Source organism: Bos mutus, chromosome 19, assembly GCF_027580195.1.
Source record: "Bos mutus isolate GX-2022 chromosome 19, NWIPB_WYAK_1.1, whole genome shotgun sequence".
Classification (NCBI taxonomy): Eukaryota; Metazoa; Chordata; class Mammalia; order Artiodactyla; family Bovidae; genus Bos; species Bos mutus.
This window is the reverse complement of record NC_091635.1, coordinates 34,241,778-34,263,264: the sequence shown is the minus strand read 5'-3', so window position 1 is coordinate 34,263,264 and position 21,487 is coordinate 34,241,778. Positions and strand designations below refer to the sequence as shown.

The window sequence follows — 21,487 nt, the reverse complement described above, 5'->3', positions numbered from 1 at the left end:
AGAAGTTATCACTTCTTTGCTCCTTTCTGCTTGGAGTGACGTCACTATCTTGCTGGTAAGATCTTTATCATGCTTCAAGACCCAGTTCAGCTGTCACCACCTCAGGTAAAGCGATCTTGAGTTCTTCTTTGAATTTTTAGCTGTAATTAATAGTACATTTATGTGAAAGTCAAAATCGCTCAGTTATGTCCGACTCTTTGCGACCCCATGAACTATACAGTCCATGGAATTCTCCAGGCCAGAATACTGGAGTGGGTAGCCTTTCCCTTTTCCAGGGGATCTTCCCAAGCCAGGGATCAAGCCCAGGTCTTCTGCATTGCAGGCAGATTCTCTACCAGCTGAGCCACAAGGGAAGCCCAAGAATACTAGAATGGGTAGCCTATCCCTTCTTCAGCAGAACTTCCAGACCCAGGAATCAAACCAGGGTCTCCTGCATTGCAGGTGGATTCTTTACCAACCGAGCTATCAGGGAAGCCCATAGTACACTTATGAATTGTTCCATTTCTTTTTTTATTGAAGCTCCTTGGGGCTAGGCACTCTCCTCCCTGTACTTTGCAGTTTATGTAGAAATATCAGATTGCTTCTCCCAATTCTTGTATTAACCACAAACCTGTGTCTTTGCTGTTCAATCTTACTTCTGGCTAGTTTTTGTCTTTCCTTCAAGATTTATAGCTCAGGCATTATTTCCCGCCAGAGGAAAGCTCTCCAAATTCTCCATTTGGGCTCAGATGCCCTCTGCGTGTTCACATAACCCTTCATACATGTCTGTACCTTAACATTTACTTTTTAGGTTTTCCTTTATTTTTTAAATTTTTTACTTTGTATTGAGGTATAGCCAATTAATAATGTTGTGATAGTTGCAGATGTACAGCAAAGGGACTGAGTCATACATATAGATGTATCCATTCTCCCCTAAACCCTTTTCCCATCCAGGCTGCCATCCAACACTGGGCAGAGTTCCATGTGCTCTATGATAGGTCTTTGTCAGTTATCCATTTTAAATACAGCAGTGTGTACATGACCATCCCAAATTCCCTAACCATCCCTCCCCTCCAGCAACTGCAAATTTTTTTGATGTAGACAGTTTTTAAAGTCTTTTTGAATTTGCTACAATATTGCTTCTGGTTCATGTTTTGGTTTTTTTGGCCAGGAGGCATGCGGGATCTTAGCTCCCCAACTAGGGACTGAACCCGTGTCCTCTGCATTGGGAGGTGAGGTCTTAATCACTGGACTGAGGGAGAAATCTACCCTCTCTAGATCTGTACATGGATGTTCTCTCTGCCTTAAATGCCTTTCTCTATACCCAGAAAACTCCAACTCAGTCTTCAAAACCCAGTTCAAGCATTTGTCTCATGAAGTTTTCCCTGATCCTGTGACTCCCACCCAGGCGCAGGCGATCCTCTCCTCCACAGGGCCACCAGGAAACCTGAACCTGAGTCACCGCATGGGACGTGGCCAGTATTTGTTTATATGGATGTCTCTCCTGGTCCTCTGCAAGCAACCTGAAGGCCATGGGCCCCTGGCAGGCAGTACATGCTCTGTGTTTTGTTACAGGTGATGCGTTAGGCCATCCGATAGTGTGATGGGCTGAGGTAGAGTCTAATCCCCTGGCCAGTGTCTGTGGAACATGACCGCCATGGCAGAATGGGAAAAACTGAATTTATCACAAGAAGAAATTCAGTCAGTCTATACATGTTCAAGTTTTATTACAAAGTATGATGGGCAGAAAATACGGTACTTCTTATACAGGAGGCTGAAACAGAATGAAAGGGTGAAAATTAGGTTTAATATACTTAGGAAGCAAGAAATAAAGTCATAGATATAACACTCCACTTTCAGGTGCCTTTGAAGTAGCCTTCAATGGAGATTTACCAGCGTGGCTTCACAGCACAGTGTTAAAAATTTTTTTACAAGCCCTGTGTATAATCAGTCCTGTGAAAATAATGTTTCTCTAAAAAATGGTTACAGTACAGTTCTGTAAGGGGCAGCTTCCTCTCCACCTGACCGTGGGATGCCACAAAACCTATGATACAGAGAAAAAGTTTAAATACATAGCGAGAAATTAAGTTCGGACACACTAGGCTAAAGGGGACAGAAACTGATTGGCTAGAGCTTAACACTTCAGAGAACAAGAAACCTCCATTTTCTACAGAGAGATTTGTACAATCATGCTACAAATTCACGCTCGGGGAGGAAGGCTGGAAGGTCACTGACAGGGGTCATCACATACACAGGAACCACATCAAATGATCCATCTTTGACTCCAGCAAGTCCAAGCTTTAGCTCCACAAGTTTCATAACACACTGCATTATCAACCCAAGGGGAGAACGTTCTTTTAAAGAGCAGGGATCCCGAGTTCTGATCCCCTGGGTTGTCCTAAAGGCCGGTACGTGGACGTTTTCCAGCTGTTACACAGTCTGCTGACATCCCTCCTCTTGAGTTCATACTCTGATTAGCTTATCTGTTTCTGGTTGGAGACACCAGTCCAAGCCTCTCGGGAAGGCACCTGCATGTTTGCATTCTTAAAAAAAAATCACATCCACAAAGGAGCCTGAGAGGACCTGGCCCATTCCATGTGGCCATATATTTGACCTTGACCATTAGCAGCAATGACATGGTGGGAAAAGAGGGCGAGGCTCTGCAACACTGAGTAGCTGGCCCAGCCAGTGCAGGGACGACCCTTCTTGGAGAGCCTGGCCCAGGGGTCACAGTTGACTGCTCGGCTCAGCTCTCCTCCCAGGGAAAACCCAACTGAAGTGACTAGCATGACCTTCCTTGCTTATCCCGGAGCACAGACAGGAAAGGGCAGAGTCTGCTCTGGGGCTTCTGCTTTAATGGTCTCCCTTCCCCTAAGCCGGGCAGTCAAAGGATCTGGGGATGGTGGAGGGAAGATACGAGGCGGGCCTCCCATAGCTGGCAGACTGTGAAGCTCCTACATATGTCGCAGGCTGGGAATTCAAGGCCCAGGCTACAGCAGGAAGAGAGATCTACAGGGGCAAAGGGTGGGGAGGTAAGAGGAAGAGAAAGAGGACAGCGGGGTGGGGAGTCGCTATGACCTTGCAACCTCCGCTTCTGCCATCTACAAACCTACGACCAAGAAGAGCCATGGTCTGGAAGGACTGAGGGGCTCTCAACTCCTACAGATTTCTGCCACCAAATAGCAACAGGGTTGAAATGCAGCAGGAAGGGGTCCCTCTGTCACCCTGTCCCCAGCATCACAGACATCGCTGAATGGTCCTGGAAGGTTGACACAGCCCGAGAAGTCTCACCCCACAGCCACATGACAGTCTGACAGTCTGCCTACTTCCTCACCTCAGACCTGTACCACCCTCGAATACCTTCTTCATCATCACTGATTTCCTCTCCCATCCTCAATCTCCTCCTAAAATTTCAGCCACACCTGTCATCAAAAACTTGTTGGAGTCTCAGTTTTTTTTCTGTTTCTTCTCAAATCTTAACCAGTACTCTGAGAGCCAATCCTGGTTCTGATAAGAGTTTCTCCCCTGATCATCAAACATCTTCTCTCTTCAAGTCCTCATCGTGCGCCTAGTTCCTTCCTGGAAAGAAAGGCTTCCGATTCTCCTGGGTGTAAACACTCACGCTTTCAAAGGACTTTTGCCAACTCTCTGATGGGGAGCCTGAAGCCTGACATATTCAGCAGCTGCCTCCCCTCAGGAAGGACAAGAAAAACAAAGGTGGCTGTGGCTCAGGGGTCCAAGACCACGTCAAAGCGCGACAGCCGGGAGAGCCAGAGCCAAGAGGTGCCAGCACAGCCTTCCCAGGGCTCTTCTCACGTTCAAGGAGGACAGAGGCAGCGCCTCCCACCTCTTCTCTCCAGCTGGCAATCTGAGAACCTAAACAAATTAAACAAACACTTGCTTTTGAAACTACAGCAGATCTCTGCTTCCTGGAGCGTGGCTGACTAAGAGGCTTTCTAAATCCCGAGACTACAGAAATCCCCTCCTCAGCCCTGAGGCCATCTGGTTCAGGGCATGAAGGGAAGGAGAGGGAGCCTTCAACATTCTAGCATCCCAGCTACTGCGTGTGCACGCGTGCATGCGTGTGTGCGTCTCTCTCCCCCCAGGTGAGCTGCGGAGTCTCACCTGGGCCCAGGTGGGATGTTGGGAGGAAGAGGACCACACCTCAGGGCCTAAGGAGGGTGACAGGGCTGGGAGTCCACAGGGCAAAGGAAAAAAAGAAAGAAAAAAAAAATCAAAAGTTGTTGGTTTCCACGGTAAATAGCAACTTTGTCCAAAATATCCTCATTCCTAGTAACGAACTTTTCTCTCCAGGATGCTTTCAAGTTCCAGGTGACAAATCTCCTCACCACTCAGACCACAAAAGTGCAGATCAGGGAAGGGCTCTTAACTCAGAACTCAGTGGAGTTAAGCCCTGTCCCCAGAACGACCTCTCCCACTAGACTCCATTTCAAGACCCTTTCCACAGGAAGGAACTGACGGCCTCCCAGAGCCAGCGACATTCAACTTAGCCTTGCTACCCTTGAGGGAAGGACCCTGGAACCATCAAACACAATAACAAGCAGAGGAGGGTTCTGACCAAGGACTGGTTCGTGTCACATGTCCAAAAATGATGCAGGGCAAAGCTGGCGGTAAACGCAGGAGGACTGGCCAAGCGGACAGCCAGTTGGAGAGCCCCCAAATCAGAAGCAAGAATAAAGGTGGAAGTGGAAATACCCTGACTGAAAAGGAAAAAGAGGCTTTTTCTTTGGGACAAGCCCCCATGTATGAAAGCAAAGAGCTATGACTTTGGGGATACCAATCCATCTGCTTCTGAAAAGGGAGACTCAACCAAGAGACTTTAAGGGCCCAGAAACACAAAGCTAGCTGCTTTGCTTCTCAAGGGCAGGCGAGAGCCCCAGTGGACAAGATCTTTGGCGCCAAGGCCTGCTACTCTCCACTCCCAGCTGCTCAACTCAGAGGGTCTCAGAAACCTTCGGGCACTTGGCAGAGCGCGGCAAACCATACTCCCCCAGACTCTGGGCACATCCCAAACTCTGCCCGCCCAAGGACTCGCCTACCACCAGAGTCACACACAAGACCCCTCCCTGGAACTCGTTCATCTAACGGAAACAGACACCCGCCGCCTCCATGTCCAATACTGCTCAGAACCAAAACTCGGGGCAGAGCGGCTGATGGGTTCATGGGGCTCTGAACTGGCTGGCCCTGGGTCTCTGAAGCTTTTCTTGCTCTCTGTTTAATCGATGGCCTGGGATCACCCCTGCCTGAATCCATCCTCTGCAAGAGCTGACCATCTCCCACGCTCTAGAGATCTTGTTTGGGATGGACACTCAGACTGGGCACCTGCCAAGGAGGGCTTTCTCTCCTCTCTAGCGGGAGAGTGGCCAACGTACCACCAGTCACAGTGAACTAAACAGACAGAGATACTGAAGTTCAGCTGCTACATCATTCCTGTCTACTGTTCAAGACATGAAAGAGAATGGTTGGGGGTTAATATTTGGAGAGAAAAACAGACTCTTAAACTGTGGACCGAAACATACTCTAAGCTCAGCCTTCCTGCCACCGTCCCCCAGGAGTCAGGCACCCCCATTAGCCTGGCTAGCTCAGTATGTCCTGGGGGGCTGGACAGGCGTATGTACTTGAGGGAGTAAGAGCAGGGGTTGCACGACTATTCTGGAGCTCAGAATGCCCTCGACAAGAGCCAGGCCAAGGAAAGGCGTGAGCCGGCCGACTTCAGAGCACCGAGGAGGTTTGGGACTCCCAGTCAGGTATATTCCGCCCAGGCAGTGATTCAAGAAGGCAAACTGCTCGGAGGGTCAGGGGCCTGGGGCCAGATCCAGGCAGGGAGGGAAGAGAAGAAGGTGTCAACAGGGAGGGTGATAAAACCAAGGAAGAGGCCAGGGAGTAAAATTCTTTTCGTTAAAAAATTAGCCTGATAGATTAAAAAATATACAAAGTTGAAATTTGTTAAGAGACATGGATAACATGAAGAAAGACAGTTTCAAACTGGTGTTTGTTCCCAGGAAGTGCTCACATGGACAAGGACCCAGACTGCTGTCTTGGGCAGACAGAGACATCTGCGACAGACGGATACAGACGTAGCCGCTGCCCACAGAGCTCATTAACATGACGGCTGACAAACAGATATACAGAAATTTTTAATAGCAGAACCAAAAGAGATGAGGAAAGGAGAGAGAAATCGAAACACTCAGCCCTGGGCTGAGGAGGCGCCACGCGGCGCTGAGTCCGGCACAGCGAGCGGTGGGCAGCTGGCCGGGGACTTTGGAGCAGTTTCTGCTAACAGCGGGTGCAAAGCAACGACAGACGTACTGGCCACCGGAAACGCGCGTCTTCTCACTCCGGGGGTGGGGCAGGGGCGGGAGCCACAGGAGCCCCGCTGCGGGCACAGCGCCACTGACTCTACACTCTGAGTATCTCCAGGCAGTTGTTGTAGCAGATGGCGATCCAGTCAGGCTGGGTCGACGCCCACTGCACGTTGTTGATCTCCCCCTCAGCTGTGTAGGCCAGGATCGGGTCCTCGATGGCCCGGGGCATCTGCTGGATGTCCCAGATGAGGGCCTGATGGTCATCCGCTGGGGACACAGAGAGCCGGCAGGCAAGTCACCACTCAGGCAGTGAGGGTCACGAGCCCTGCATCAGGCAGGGGCACACTTTACAGAGCACTCACTCACCCAGACCCCATGGAGGGAGGTTTTAATGACGAGGAAACGTTAAGGCAGGTGCCCTGAGCCACAGAGCTCTGCACCAGTGAAGGGCAGAGCCCTCCACCTCTGCGTCTCAGGGCCCATTCACCACAGCAGAGTGGGGATGGCAGAGGGACTCAGACCGACACCTCATCTCCTCTGAGGTGGACATCAGGGAAGAAAGCTGGGATGGGATCCCACACATGGCATCTTCAGCCACTTAAAGTACCCGAGTCGTTAAAGATGCCTCTCTGATGATTCAGTTATTTAATGCGATTTTCCCCCATGCTATGGACATGCATACATCAGCGAGGGCCACAGTGAAGAAGTCAGGCCACAGCAAGGCTCGGAGGAAGTGGGTGGGCCTGGGCCTCTGGCTGCTCCTCAACATGGACAGGCATGAACAGGCCCCCCACAGGAAAAGCTTCATGCTTTCAAATTCACGCTGAATTGGCCCCAAACCACCAAACTACATTGCTAAGGTAGAAACGGGAAAGGAAGGAGGGAAGATGCCTTTCATCCTCCTGTTTCATACACCTCGGCCTGTTTCAGTGTTGTTTAATTTTTAATACCAGACATTATTTCTATGATAAAAGAACTCTGACGGCCACCACATTTTTAAGGGGTACTCTTGGGGTCTAGCAGATGGTGAAACGGGAACTACACACCACATGCTGCATATCCAGTCAGGTTCTGCAGGGCCCGTCAAGGCACCCAGAGCTCAGTGCAGGGGCCAGGGGCGGCGGGGCAGAGGTTACAGCCAAGGAGACTGCCCCTTCTCATACTCCTGGATGCACCTCCTGTGCAAGCCAGGATTCTGGGGGCACACAGTGGGCAACATAAGCCTGTAACTGTATATGATGGAGACAGTATACAGATTCTCTGGTATCACTGAGGGTATAAGATCATCTGGGAGTTCAGACTGTTTCAGCTGTGCTAGTGTAGGGAGGTTCTCAGTGGCATCGCTCTGTGTAAATCTCTCAAACCTTCCTTGGGATAGAGTGAGGATTACGATGCTAAAGAGACCAGAGGAAAACCTCCCCTTCCCTCCCTTCCCATCACCCGCCTCCAGTAATTACCTGCAGTACAGATGTGGCAGGATGAGTGTGGGGCCCACGCAATGCCATTGACACATGCTCGGTGGTTGTTTAACCTGGCAACAGGTGTGCAGGGAACTCGGACGTCCAGAATCACTACCTGCAGAAAGAACAAGAAACCCCAGTGGGTGACAGGAAAAAAGAAAAAAAGATACTACACAAGGGGAAAAAAAACGTGTACATATAACTTGCTCATCTGTAGACTTAAAAGACTCTTAGAGACAGAGGGGTCCCCAAAGTAACTATAAGATTGAGGAAAAAGGAAACAAAGGAACGGGTCATTTATAGTCTGTATCATAAGCCACATGGGGCTTCTAGGCTGCAGGGGAGGCGGAGGGGCAGGTAACATGAATGTGGACAGTCCACCACGTGCCATCAGGTGCGTGTACTCAGAATTCTGTGCCTGCTCAGCTGGGCAGATGAGAGCCCTCGCCCCCGAACCCCAAAGCAAAATCTGAAAGGTACTGGCTTCCTCAAAACACAATTCATCACGGCATCATGTGCACCCACAGCTGACTGCTTCTATGAAACAATAGGCTATACAGTGGCCATTTCCCCGTCTACTCACTAAGGCTAGAAGACTCTGCCCAGATGACAGAGGGAAACCTGCCTGTTCGTCTACTCGGCACCAGAAGCATGAATGATATGGTTGACTTTTTAGATACTGCTGTTCTTGGCTCAGAGTCCAGCTCTCTATGTACTCCAAGTTCTTGACACACACCCTTATTCTAGATCAGGTTTTCTCAGTTTCGGCACTACTGACATTGGGGTGGGATAACGCTGTGCTGTGTGTTGTGGGGAGTGGTCCTGGGTACCACAGGCCCCCAACTTCCAGACTCTAGGAGCACCACCCCTTCCTGCACCCCCCACCCCCTCCGGTTGGGACAATCCAAAACGTCTCCAGGTGGATCCAAAAATCCTCTGGGGGGAAAACTGCCGTCAGCTGAGAACCGCTTTCCTGGATCCACAAAGCCGGGCTGGAGCAGAGTCGCAAGGCCTAGGTGAGCCTGAAGTGGGGTTCTCACCTCCATTCCATCCATGGCCATGGTGGCCAGGTAGTTGGGGTCCTGCTTGTTCCAGCAGAGGCGCAGCAGTGGGTGATGCTGTGGGTCTTCATAAATGATGGTGCTGTGTTCTAGGTGACGGAGGTCAAACATCCGCACCGAGCCATCGGCACCCACGGAGGCGAACATGTCCCTGCCGCCCCCCGCCCGGCTAAATGCAATGTCGTAGACCTGTTGGTGAGTAAGAAGCAACAGTCAGATTCAGGTCAGTTACCTCCTTTTCATGTCACAGGGAAACCTACTGTCCCCTGGTTCATCTAAACCCCTGCTCATGACTTGGAAGGAGGTGAATAAAGCCACACCGCGCCTGTGAGGACAGGAAACCGAGAGTGCTAACACCAATGATTACCCAAAGAGTGACAACCATCCTACGGTGGAAGCCGGTAGGCTTCCTCTCACTTGCTACCTTCCAAGTATTCTTCCTCCACCTCCCGTAATAACATAGCACATACCCTGCTGACCAACAGAGCACAAATAACTCAGCAAGTATTCTACCCGGTCGACCTGGACAGGCTCAATGAAGCCAGAACCAGTGGCTATCTCCCGCCACCCTGTTAGGAGACTGAGACATTTATTTCCTGGCCCTCATGGCTTTCATGTATGTACAATCAGAGCAGATCCATGACCACATCAAGGCTGAGGTCATCGATTGGAGAGGTGGAAGTGGCCCTCCTCTGACCACAGTTCTGCTGTGAAACCTGGACCTGAGACCCATGTGCAAGAAAGAGCTAAGAGCCACTCTGAATCACGGGAGGCTTGGGTATTCCTTTATTTACAAAGAGGGTTAATATTGCTCTCCTAGCAAATGCTGTTTCTTCTCCTAGTTGGTTTGTGTTCATAAGTGTATCAACTTAGGTTTTGAATTATTGTCTTCTGCATTTATTACCTGCTGCAAACTTTGTATTGCACTAACGTCTATGAGAAAACAGACAGAGAGCAACCGAGGGTTTCAGAGAAAGAAAGGGACAAAGAGAGACAGACAAAGCCAGAGCCAGACAAGCGGAGAGAGAGAAAAAGAAGAACAAAATGCTGAACAAAGAAAAACAAAAATGCCAAACAAAACCCATCTCCTGGGGCCAAGGACTATAAGAGCTGACTTCTGGGGAGACATGAGTGGAACCTGTCCCTCACACTGTGACTCCAGCCTCCCTGAGGTTCTACCTTCTGGGGGACACCGACAAACAAGCATCTGTTTCTAATCAACATCATAAATTGCCCTTCCTCTGGCTGACAATGAAGACATTGCACTTCTCTCTCTATGGTGGGAACGAGGAGTGGTTCAACAGGAAAGTAGGCTGCCATTCCAAGACCTGACAGACCCAGGCACTGGCCAGCACTGGCCAGCTGCGTCAGGGCTGGGGTGCGTTTATCCACACGTGCACCCACGGCTGGCGCTCTGACTCCCAGGGACAGGGACACCCGGCAGCTTCACTGAGCGATAAGGTGCCCACAGGCAGTACAGCCAAGGGTGTAAAGCCACTCTGACTGCTCCTTCCTCCCGGTTCCACCCACATATTCCATCAGAAGCCAAGAGAGGGTGACAACTCCCAGACACACACTACCCTCCTCTGCACCAACCCGCCAGCAGCAACGAGAACCTCCGAGCAAGTCTTTACTTCAACAGAGATCCAGACGGAGAAAAACCAAAGGCGCTGGGAGGTGTCGTTTCTCTCGGGACAACCACCCTGAGGTTCCTGTCTTTGAGGCCAGGGTGTTGGTTCAGGGCCTTCTGGCTGTTAAACTTGCTGTTCCTCTTGCCCAGACGACCTCACTGTGGCCAGTGTGGCTCCTCAGCTTTACCATCATCTGTGTGAGCCATCTCCTCATTAAATCCCCTCAGGTTAAACATGCGGAGTAGCTCTAGTTTTCCGGGTTGGACCCTGACAGAGAATGACAGGCTAAGTGTCACAGAACCAAAATGTAGCAACTTGCTCCACTGGGTGCCAGGACGCGCTTACTGGTGCTCCCGGCAGGTCACGCTCTTCCTCTGCCCCTTGTTTTATGGTGACCGAGTCAAGCAGACTTTAACAGATCTCGGCGCTGGGAGCACAGAAAGCTGAAGAACGACCTCTCACTAAGAATGATAACCTGGTCACCAACTTCTGTGGACAACCTCACAGCTCTCACCTAATGTCTAGGCATCCTTTTAATCTGTACAGACATTAACACTCCTCGCTGCGCAGGAGTTGGAGAGAAAAGGAAACACTACCCACAGGAGACATCTTGTGATTTCCCTGGTGGGAGGACCAGCACGTGGTAGCTCTGGGAGTTACAAGATTTATGACCATTTTACAAAATCACTCAGAAGAAGGCTCTGTAAATACAATTAGAGCTTGCTCCCTTCAGCTCTTCAAATACACATAGGAAAAACATCACCATCAAAGTTAAGCATATTCAATTCCAAATAGTATTACACATGTAAGTATTAAGTGAACATACTAGAAATTCATAAAACAAGTTTACAGAAGAGTTAATCAATTAGTTTTGTCTGCCAGGAAATTTCCCCTCTTCTTGCCTTCCTGCTCCCAAAAAAGTAAATATATTTCAAGGTAAGTGTTACTCTAAAATTATAAGATTATTTTTTTAATCACATCAGGTCCAAGTTTGCCTCTAAGAGAGTCTGTTATTAAAAACCAGCAGTCTCTGGCACAAAAAGAAAAACAACAGACTACAGAATAAGTTGTTTATATGAGTCAACAAAAATGCACTCATGTCATACTGTTTTCCACTGTTTGACATATTACTGTTTTCAATTTAGATGAGAAGACATCAGCATTTTATCTTCCACATCACTTGCAAAAAAGGAAGACAACGGCCTGACCTCACACTAAGGCAGAGAAAGCACCTGCAGAGCAGCATCAGTACCTCTTTGTCATGGGCGATGAGCTGGGTCTTCACGTGGCCAGACACGAGATTCACTCGCCCCAACACCTGCCCGGTCTCCAGCCCCCAGATGGTACACGTTGTGTCGATGCTAGAGGTACCTGCAAACAACCAGTGTGGGTCAGCGGCTGCCAGTGTTGAGGTCCCGCACCAGCCCCTCTCCTTGTGCCTGTTCATCTGTTGAGCTGCAGACAGGCAGCAAGCACTTCCTGAGTACAGGGAGGGTACCAGGAGAATGCAAGCGTCATGGACTCAATCCTCACCCCAGGGCCTCAGCCTCTGCCTGGAGAGATGAGACTTGCACATGTGGGAAGCTCGATTCCACAGGAGGAATTAATAATCACATTCCTTATTTAGCCTCTTTCCCATTCACCCCCGTGTTAGGAGGCTGCACGTACCTCAAGGCCCAGTGTGACAGCTGAGAACACGTATCTCTGCTTCTTCACACCGGGATACCCCTTCCCTGGCTCCTTACCTAAAAGATAAGGATCCACCTCATTCCAGTCAAAGGAAGTCAGAGGAGCACAGAAATCCGAGTTCTTGTTATTGTTCAGCAAACATTCCAACCTGGTCTCTGTTTCGCCAACCTGAAGGAAGAATAATTTTTACAAACTCAGCCAGTCTTAGTTTCACAAAAAATCTTCCATGCCTCTTTCAGATGATACCTTAGTAAATATAAGACGTGTGGAGACAGTTTTATCATGAAGAATACTACAGCCCAGAGGAATGACTTGAATACTACTTCTTTCCAAGCTTTCTCCTCCGCCCAGCTGTTTTCCAAATTTTCACCCCCAAATCCTTCTAAGACAAGAGGTCTTCTCATCCTGCCCAAAGCAGTATCTGTACCCTCCTGGCCGGGTGCTACACCTCCAGCTACAGGAGAGGCTGCGGTGACGGCTCAGCTGAGGGGAGGCGAGGCCCACCGTCCACTCCCACGCTGCAACAGAACCAGTGGCCCAGGATTTTGTTCAGTGTACTCAAAAATATCCTGGCTGTGAGCAGAATGAGAGGCCGCAGGTGCCCCACCCCCACAGAAGGCTCTCGTCCTTATACCACGTTCACTGAGCCCTGAGTTTCCAGGGCAGACTGCAGCCCGACTTCAAGGAAATCTGGGCCAGACTGACCAGGACATCTGCTGAGCCCAACAAGCTCAGTCCACCCACTACCACTTGCTTCTCCTGGCTGCAGTGACCTGGCCTCCAGCCCCGGCCTGCTCTCTGTGAGTCCACAGCTGCCACTCGAGGCCAGTCGAGCGCCCGCTCACCCTCCACACGCGGAGATAGTCGCCGCTCGTCGCCAGCAGGTCTGGATACACGCCTTTTGTGTCAGGGATCCACATGAGCTTGGTGGTGGGGTACGGGTGGTCAAAGGTGTTCCGGCAGATAAACTCTGAACTCTCTTCATCTAAACCCACAAGCTGAACCTGTAACACCACAAAATGGAGCCATGTAAACTTTGGTTTCTCAGTTACCAAGTACTCCAGAGCCCATCAGCAGTCCTAACACTGTACCACCCTTCACTGCAGTCAAGAACCACTGGGCGGGTGGGCATCTAGTCCAGCCGACCCGCTGCTCAGACGAGGAAACCCAGCCTTGGAGGGACCAAGTCACACTGAAGACTGCAGAGCTAGTAAGCGGCAGAGACCAAATTTGAAGACAGGCTTCCTGAATCCAACTCTCTGCACTCTTGATTCAACCACAGAGCTGCCATTATCTACCCAGCTGCTTACATCTTTCCCTGCAACCCAAGGCCCTTGACGACGTGCAGCCATGGTTTTAGTGACTCCATGACTAGAAGTGCTGTGGGCATTTAGTGCCATCCAACAAAGTAACATCTCACCTAAAATAAGGCAATCGTGGGACTTCCCTGGTCATTGTCCAGTGGTTAAGAATCCACCTGGCAATGCAGGGATGCAGGTTTGATTCCTGGTCCGGGAACAAGATCCCACATGACGTACCACAACTACTGAGCCTCAGGTCTCAACTAGAGAGAAGCCCACATGCCGCAGTGAAAAGATCCCACATGCCGCAACCAAGACCCAGCACAGACAAAAGTAAGTATTTTTAAAAAGGCAATCGTACACGAACTGCCTCCTCCTCTAACCACCCCTGCCTTTTGCCCCATTGGCTAGTAACATGTTTACACAGAACAGTGTGCCAAATGAGCATCTGAGAATCCAAACCATTGTAATGGGCAAAAAAGTGGGTGCTGTTGATGGGAAAGTCCCACCTGGTTCTGACTACCTTTTCTTTGAGTCAGTTTTGGACCAATATTAACTTCCAAACTTTGCTGTCAGACTTGATCTGGCCCAGTTGGAAATGCCACTTACTATCCATTTGTTCATGAACTTCCACCCAGTGGAAGATGGAACGGATTGGTAGGGAGGATAAACAGAGGATAAGCACTAACCATACAGAAGAAAACAGAATTCCTTCCACTCTTGTCTTTCTGACTTTTGTCTCAAGATACCAGTATCTTCCTATCTTTTTTTTGTAAAACGATATTATTTAGGTTCAACTGCATACAATAAAATTTACTCACTTTAAGTGTACATTTCCATGAGTTGGAATGTATACATTTACAAATGTATAGAGCTGTATAACCTCCCACAACAATTAAGATGTAAAATATTTTGGGAATTTCCTGGCAGTTTAGTGGTTGGCACTCTGAGCTTTCACTGCTGGGGGCCTGGGTTCAATCCTTGACTAGAAAACTAGGATCTCACAAGCCATGCAGCAGGGCAAAAAAAAACCCACAGAAAAACATAGACAATTTCCATCATTCCCAAAGGTTTTCCTGGGGTCCTCTGCAGTCAGTCCACACCCACTGAGCCACACTGGCTATGGTTCTGCCTATTCTGTAACATCACATAGATGGATTCGTGGTGCTGAGTCTTTTGGGACTTGGCTACCTTCTGCAGGATGCTCTTGAGATTCAGCCATGTTTTTATCACTGAAATACTGCAGTATATGGATTTTGTTTATCCACATTTATCCATTTACCAGATGATGAACTCTTGGGTTATTTCCAGGTTAAAGCCATTAGAAATACTGCTGCTTTGAACATTTATGTGTAAAAAAAAACTTGTTTAATGCTTTTTTTTTTTTGGCCCCACCATGTGGCATGTGGGATTTCTTTTCCCCAACCAGGGATTGAACCTGTGCGCCCTGAACTGAGGCACAGAGTCTTAACCCCTGGACTGCCAGCGATGGCCCTGTTTTTGTTTTATTGACAAGCCTTCCTTTTTCTTGGTCAAACAACTAAGAGTGAAATTCTGGGGTCATCTTATAAGCATATGTTTAACTCTATTTTGAAAAAATAATAAACAGCCAGTGTCTAAAGTGGCAGCATCATTTGCATTCTCAGTAACAGTGTATGAGCTCCACATATATTTGTCAGCACTTGGTATTGCCAGCTTTTTAAAAGTCATTCTAATATGCATGAAGTAGTATTTTAAGTTACATTGCTCTAATAACTAGCCAAGAGGAGATACCCCGGGCTGGAGGTCAGGGGCAGTGGCCGAGAGGAGCTACCCCAAGTCCAAGGTAAGGAGCAGCGGCTGCTCTTTGCTGGAGCAGCTGTGAAGAGAGTCCCCACGTCCAAGGTAAGTGAAACCCTGTCCAAGGTAGGTGAAACCCAAGTAAGATGGTAGGCACTGAGAGGGGATCAGAGGGCAGACAGACTGAAACTACAATCACAGACAACTAGCCAATCCGATCACATGGACCACAGCCTTGTCTAACTCAATGAAACTAAGCCATGCCGTATGGGGCCACCCAAGATGGATGGGTCATGGTGGAGAGGTCTGACAGAATGTGGTCCACTGGAGAAGGGAACAGCAAACCACTTCAGTATTCTTGCCTTGAGAACCCCATGAACAGTACGAAAAGGCAAAAGGATAGGACACTGAAAGATGAACTCCCCAGGTCATTCTGTACCAAGGACATGCTGCTGCTGCTGCTAAGTCGCTTCAGTCGTGTCCGACTCTGCGCGACCCCATAGACGGAAGCCCACCAAGGCTTCCCCGTCCCTGGGATTCTCCAGGCAAGAATACTGGAGTGGGTTGCCATTTCCTTCTCCAATGCATGAAAGTGAAAAGTGAAAGTGAAGTCGCTCAGTCATGTCCAACTCTTAGCGACCCCATGGACTGCAGCCTACCAGGCTCCTCCATCCATGGATTTTCCAGGCAAGAGTACTGGAGTGGGGTGCCATTGCCTTCTCTGGGACCAAGGGCATACAGGTGCCCAATATGCTACTGGAGATCAGTGGAGAAATAACTCCAGAAAGAATGAAGGGATGGAGCCAAAGCAAAAACAACACCCAGTTGTGAATGGGACTGGTGATGGAAGCAGGGACTGATGCTGTAAAGAGCAATATGGCATAGGAACCTGGAATGCTAGGTCCATGAATCAAGGCAAATTGGAAGTGGTCAAACAGGAGATGACAAGAGTGAACGTCGACATTCTAGGAATCAGTGAACTAAGATGGACTAGAATGGGTGAATTTAACTCAGATGACCGTTATATCTACTACTGTGGGCAGGAATCCCTTAGAAGAAACGGAATAGCCATCATAGTCAACAAGAGTCCGAAATGCAGTACTTGGATGCAATCTCAAAAATGACAAAATGATCTCTGTTCATTTCCAAGGCAAACCATTCAAATATGACAGTAATCCAAATCTATGCCCCGACCAGTAACGCTGAAGAAGCTGAAGTTGAATGGTTCTATGAAGACCTACAAGACCTTGTAGAACTAACACCCAAAAAAGATGTCCTTTTCATTACAGGGGACTGGAATGCAAAAGTAGGAAGTAAAGAAACATTTGGAGTAACAGACAAATTTGGCCTTGGAGTACAGAATGAAGCAGGGCAAAGGCTAATAGAGTTCTGCCAAGAGAACACACTGGTCATAGCAAACACCCTCTTCCAACAACACAAGAGAAGACTCTACAGATGGACATCACCAGATGGTCGACACTGAAATCAGACTGATTATATTCTTTGCAGCCAAAGATGGAGAAGCTCTATACAGTCAGCAAAAACAAGACTGGGAGCTGACTGTGGCTCAGATCATGAACTCCTTATTGCCAAATTCAGACTGAAATTGAAGAAAGTGGAGAAAACCACTAGACCATTCAGGTATGACCTAAATCAAATCCCGTATGATTATACAGTGGAAGTGAGAAATAGATTTAAGGGACTAGATCTGATAGACAGAGTGCCTGATGAAATATGGATGGAGGTTTGTGACATTGTACAGGAGACAGGAATCAAGACCATCCCCAAGAAAAAGAAATGCAAAAAAGCAAAATGTCTGTCTGAGGAGGCCTTACAAATAGCTGTGAAAAGAAGGGAAGCGAAAAGCAAAGGAGAAAAGGAAAGATATACCCATTTGAATGCAGAGTTCCAAAGAATAGCAAGGAGAGATAAGACAGCCTTCCTCAGTGATCAGTGCAAAGAAACAGTGGGAAAGACTAGAGACCTCTTCAAGAAAATTAGAGATACAAAGGGAACATTTCATGCAAAGATGGGCTCAATAAAGGACAGAAATGGTAGGGACCTAACAGAAGCAGAAGATACTAAGAAGAGATGGCAAGAATACACAGAAGAACTGTACAAAAAGATCTTCACAACCAAGATAATCACGATGGTGTGATCACTGACCTAGAGCCAGACATCCTGGAATGTGAAGTGAAGTGGGCCTTAGGAAGCATCATGAAAAAAGCTAGTGGAGGTGATGGAATTCCAGTTGAGCTATTTCAAATCCTGAAAGACGATGCTGTGAAAGTGCTGCACTCTATACGCCAGCAAATTTGGAAAACTCAGCAGTGGCCACAGGACTGGAAACGATCAGTTTTCATTCCAATCCCAAAGAAAGGCAATGCCAAAGAATGCTCAAACTACCACACAATTGCACTCATCTCACTCGCTAGTAAAGTAATGCTTAAAATTCTCCAAGCCAGGCTTCAGCAATAGGTGAACTGTGAACTTCCAGATGTTCAAGCTGGATTTAGAAAAGGCAGAGGAACAAGAGATCAAATTGCCAACATCTGCTGGATCATGGAAAAAGCTAGAGAGTTCCAGAAAAACATCGATTTCTGCTTTATTGACTATGCGAAAGCCTTTGACTGTGTGGATCACAATAAACTGTGGAAAATTCTGAAAGAGATGGGCATACCAGACCACCTGACCTGCCTCTTGAGAAACCTGTATGCAGGTCAGGAAGCAACAGTTAGAACTGGACATGGAACAACAGACTGGTTCCAAATAGGAAAGGGAGTACGTCAAGGCTGTATATTGTCACCCTGCTTATTTAACTTCTATGCAGAGTACATTATGAGAAACGCTGGGCTGGAGGAAGCAGAAGCTGGAATCAAGACTGCCGGGAGAAATATCAATAACCTCAGGTATGCCAATGACACCACTCTTATGGCAGAAAGTGAAGAAGAACTAAAGAGCCTCTTGCTGAAAGTGAAAGAGGAGAGTGAAAAAGTTGGCTTAAAGTTCAACATTCAGAAAACGAAGATCATGGCATCCGGTCCCATCACTTCATGGCAAATAGATGGGGAAACAGTGGAAACAGTGGCTGACTTTATTTTTCTGGGCTCCAAAATCACTGCAGATGGTGACTGCAGCCATGAAATTAAAAGACGCTTACTCCTTGGGAGGAAAGTTATGACCAACCTAGACAGTATATTAAAAAGCAGAGACATTACTTTGCCAACAAAGGTCCGTCTAATCAAGGCTATGGTTTTTCTAGTGGTCATGTATGGATGTGAGAGTTGCACTATAAAGAAAGCTGAGCGCCAAAGAATTGATGCTTTTGAACTGTGGTATTGGAGAAGACTCTTGAGAGTCCCTTGGACTGCAAGGAGATCCAACAAGTCCATCCTAAAGGAGATCAGTCCTGGGTATTCATTGGAAGGACTGATGTTGAAGCTGAAACTCCAATACTTTGGCCACCTGATGCGAAGAGCTGACTCATCTGAAAAGACCCTGATGCTGGGAAAGATTGAGGGCAGGAGGAGAAAGGGACAACAGAGGATGAGATGGTTGGATGGCATCACCGACTCGATGGACATAGGTTTGGGTGGACTCTGGGAGTTGGTGATGGACAGGGAGGGCTGGTATGCTGCGATTCATGGGGTCGCAAAGAGTCGTACACGACTGAGCAACTGAATTGAACTGAACTGAATAACTAATGATACTGAACATCTTTTCATGTACTTGTTTGCCATGCATATTTATTCTCTCTTTTCAAATCTTTTGCCTTTCAAAAAAAACATTTTTTTTTTTTTGGCCCTGCCACATGCAGGATCTTATTACCCTGGTCAGGGATCAAACTTGTGCCATCTGTACTGGAAACTCAGGGTCTTAACCACTGGACCACCAGGAAGTCCCATCCAAAACTTTATAATTTTAGATTCACAGAAAAACCGGGCAGAAAGTAGAGTTCTCATATACATTCAAGTTTTTCTCTTGTGTTGTACAACTTCTAGGTTTTGACAAATGTAAAATGACACGTATCCACACTGTACGGTATCATATAGAATAGTTTCTTTCACTTCATTTTTCACTAGGTTGTTTTGTTTACTGAGCTTGAGGAGTTCTTTGTATGGTCTGGATATAAGTCCCTGGTTTTATATTTTGCAAATATCTTCTCATAGTCTATGGCTGTTGCATCATTTTATCAGTATTTATTGAAGAATAGAAATGTTAAATTTTGATATTAGTTTATCATTTCTCTTCTTTTACAGTTCATGCTTGTGTCCGAGCTAAGAAATTTTTGCCCAACTCCTGCTCATAAATATTTTCTCCTGTGTTTTCTTCTTCCTTTATCCTGTGAATTACCTTGGTCTCCTTGTTGAGAATCCACTGCCCAGGTATTTAAGCATCTATTTCTGGACTCTATTCAGTCCCATTGATGTATATGCCTGTCCACTGACCAGGACCACAGCATCCTGGCTACATACCAGCTTCCTAGTGAAGCTTGGAAATCAGATATCGTCAGTTCTCCAATTTTGCAGTTCTTTTTCAAAATGGCTATTCTACGTGTTTGCTTTTCTGTGTAAATTTTAGAAGTAGCTTGTAAAATTCTATGCATATACATATATAAAAAGTCAAGATTCTGATTGGGATTGTGCTGAATCCACAATCAGTTTTGAAAAACTACTGTCTTAACAGTATTGGGTCTTCTAACTCACAAACAGAACCTATTCTCCACTTGTTTAGGTTTTCTTTAATTTCTCTTACCAAAGTTTTGAAGTATTCAATACAGAAGTCCTCCATTTCTTTTATTAACTTTATTCCTAAGCATTTTTATATTATTATAAATGGAATGGCTTTTAAAATCAAATTTCCAATTGCTTATTGCTACTATATGAAAATACAACTGATTTTTGCCTATTAATCTTGGGTCTTGTAATTCTGCCAAATTAGTTATTAGTTTTAGTAGTTTTGTAGATTCCTCAGTGTATTTCTATGTACATTGATAGACTGAGCCATCCATGTCTGACTTTTTTAAAAAATCCATATGAAAACTAACACTAAATATTCATTTTTATAGAGTACCTACAGACTTCCAAAAATCATATAATGCCAGGGAAGATAATGTATGAAGATGTAAAAGGAGAAGAAAACCCACTGCCGGAAAACACAACCCTGCCAAGGTTGTCTTCGGACAATACAAGTGATGTCACAGGTAATATACGATTAGCTGCTTATTCATAGCAGATATAAACCGACACTTAGAGGAAAGAGTAATAATTCAAAGTAGGCAAGTGAGGAGAAGCTGGGATCTGAGCAGTCTACAAAAGTCTGTGGAATGGTTCTGAGGAGGCAGAGAAACGGAAGACATCACTGGCAGACGGGGCAGAGGAACTAACTGAATGACCCACTGGGGCCGGGGGGCACCAAGAGGAACCACCTGAGACAGCCACGCTGAGGACCCTAGGAGACGTGCCCTGAGCGGGCTGGGGAGCCCTGAGAGCCAACTGAGGGCAGGGGTGGCTCTCCCTCGTGCAAGTGCCTGAAAGGCCAGACTATCAGGCCATGGAGGTATGAGTATGGGGCCTGGCAATGCCAGGCAGGACTGACCGGATCCAGGAAGAGGCTGGAGGTGGGGAGCTCAGCCCGGAGACCCACAGGGGAACAGGTGGGCAAGTTAAAGGCTTATGGTGACTGGCAGTGAGAATGGCAAGGGATAACCAGAGAAGGACGCGAGAGTGAATTTGGCAGGATGAACAGTTCTTAAAGGAATTAAAAAGCTGACATTCCAACCTTTACAGAGAACAAAACATAAAGGACGATGGGAAGGGAAAACGCATCAGACTTGGTGGGGGAGGGAGCTCTAAAATTTAGCTTTAGAGGAGAAGCTAAATTTTGTGGCTCATTGGGCAGAATAAAGAATCAGCCTCTCATGTAGATTCTGAGCCAGATACTGCATTCAGGTATTTATTCATATATTTACCAAGTGACTGTCAGGTGCCAGGCACTGTTTTAACTGTGGCACAAAAGGAAAAAAAACCTCTCTCTAACCATGCAGGTAATACTGTAAGGCTAAATTAGAAGAGAAAAATGCTGCTACTTCTAAAAGGTGCTTTTCAGGCCACTGGAGATTTCTCTGCAGAGCTCAAAATATCAGGTCTTGGGAACATGTACCACTTAGGATCCACTTACCTAGGTGTTCAAGGCTTTGACAAGCCTACCTGACTTTCCCCTCACTGATCTAGTCAGTGCTTCCCATCCCTCTCCTTACAC

The 21,487-nt window shown here is 47.4% G+C and overlaps 1 protein-coding gene across 1 annotated transcript in view; it reads right to left on the bottom strand.

Annotated features, from left to right (window-relative positions):
- Positions 1–1,689: 1,689 nt before the first annotated feature.
- Positions 1,690–21,487, bottom strand: part of DCAF7 (DDB1 and CUL4 associated factor 7) — a 31,177-nt gene continuing 11,379 nt past the window's right edge. Inside the window, exons 2-7 of the mRNA XM_005911116.2 lie at positions 12,992–13,150; positions 12,203–12,314; positions 11,710–11,828; positions 8,806–9,015; positions 7,763–7,880; positions 1,690–6,572 (exon numbers count right to left, since the gene is read on the bottom strand). Of these exons, the coding sequence (XP_005911178.1) occupies positions 6,400–6,572; positions 7,763–7,880; positions 8,806–9,015; positions 11,710–11,828; positions 12,203–12,314; positions 12,992–13,150 (891 nt within the window). The 3' untranslated portion in view covers positions 1,690–6,399. The remainder of the gene's footprint in view (positions 6,573–7,762; positions 7,881–8,805; positions 9,016–11,709; positions 11,829–12,202; positions 12,315–12,991; positions 13,151–21,487) is intronic.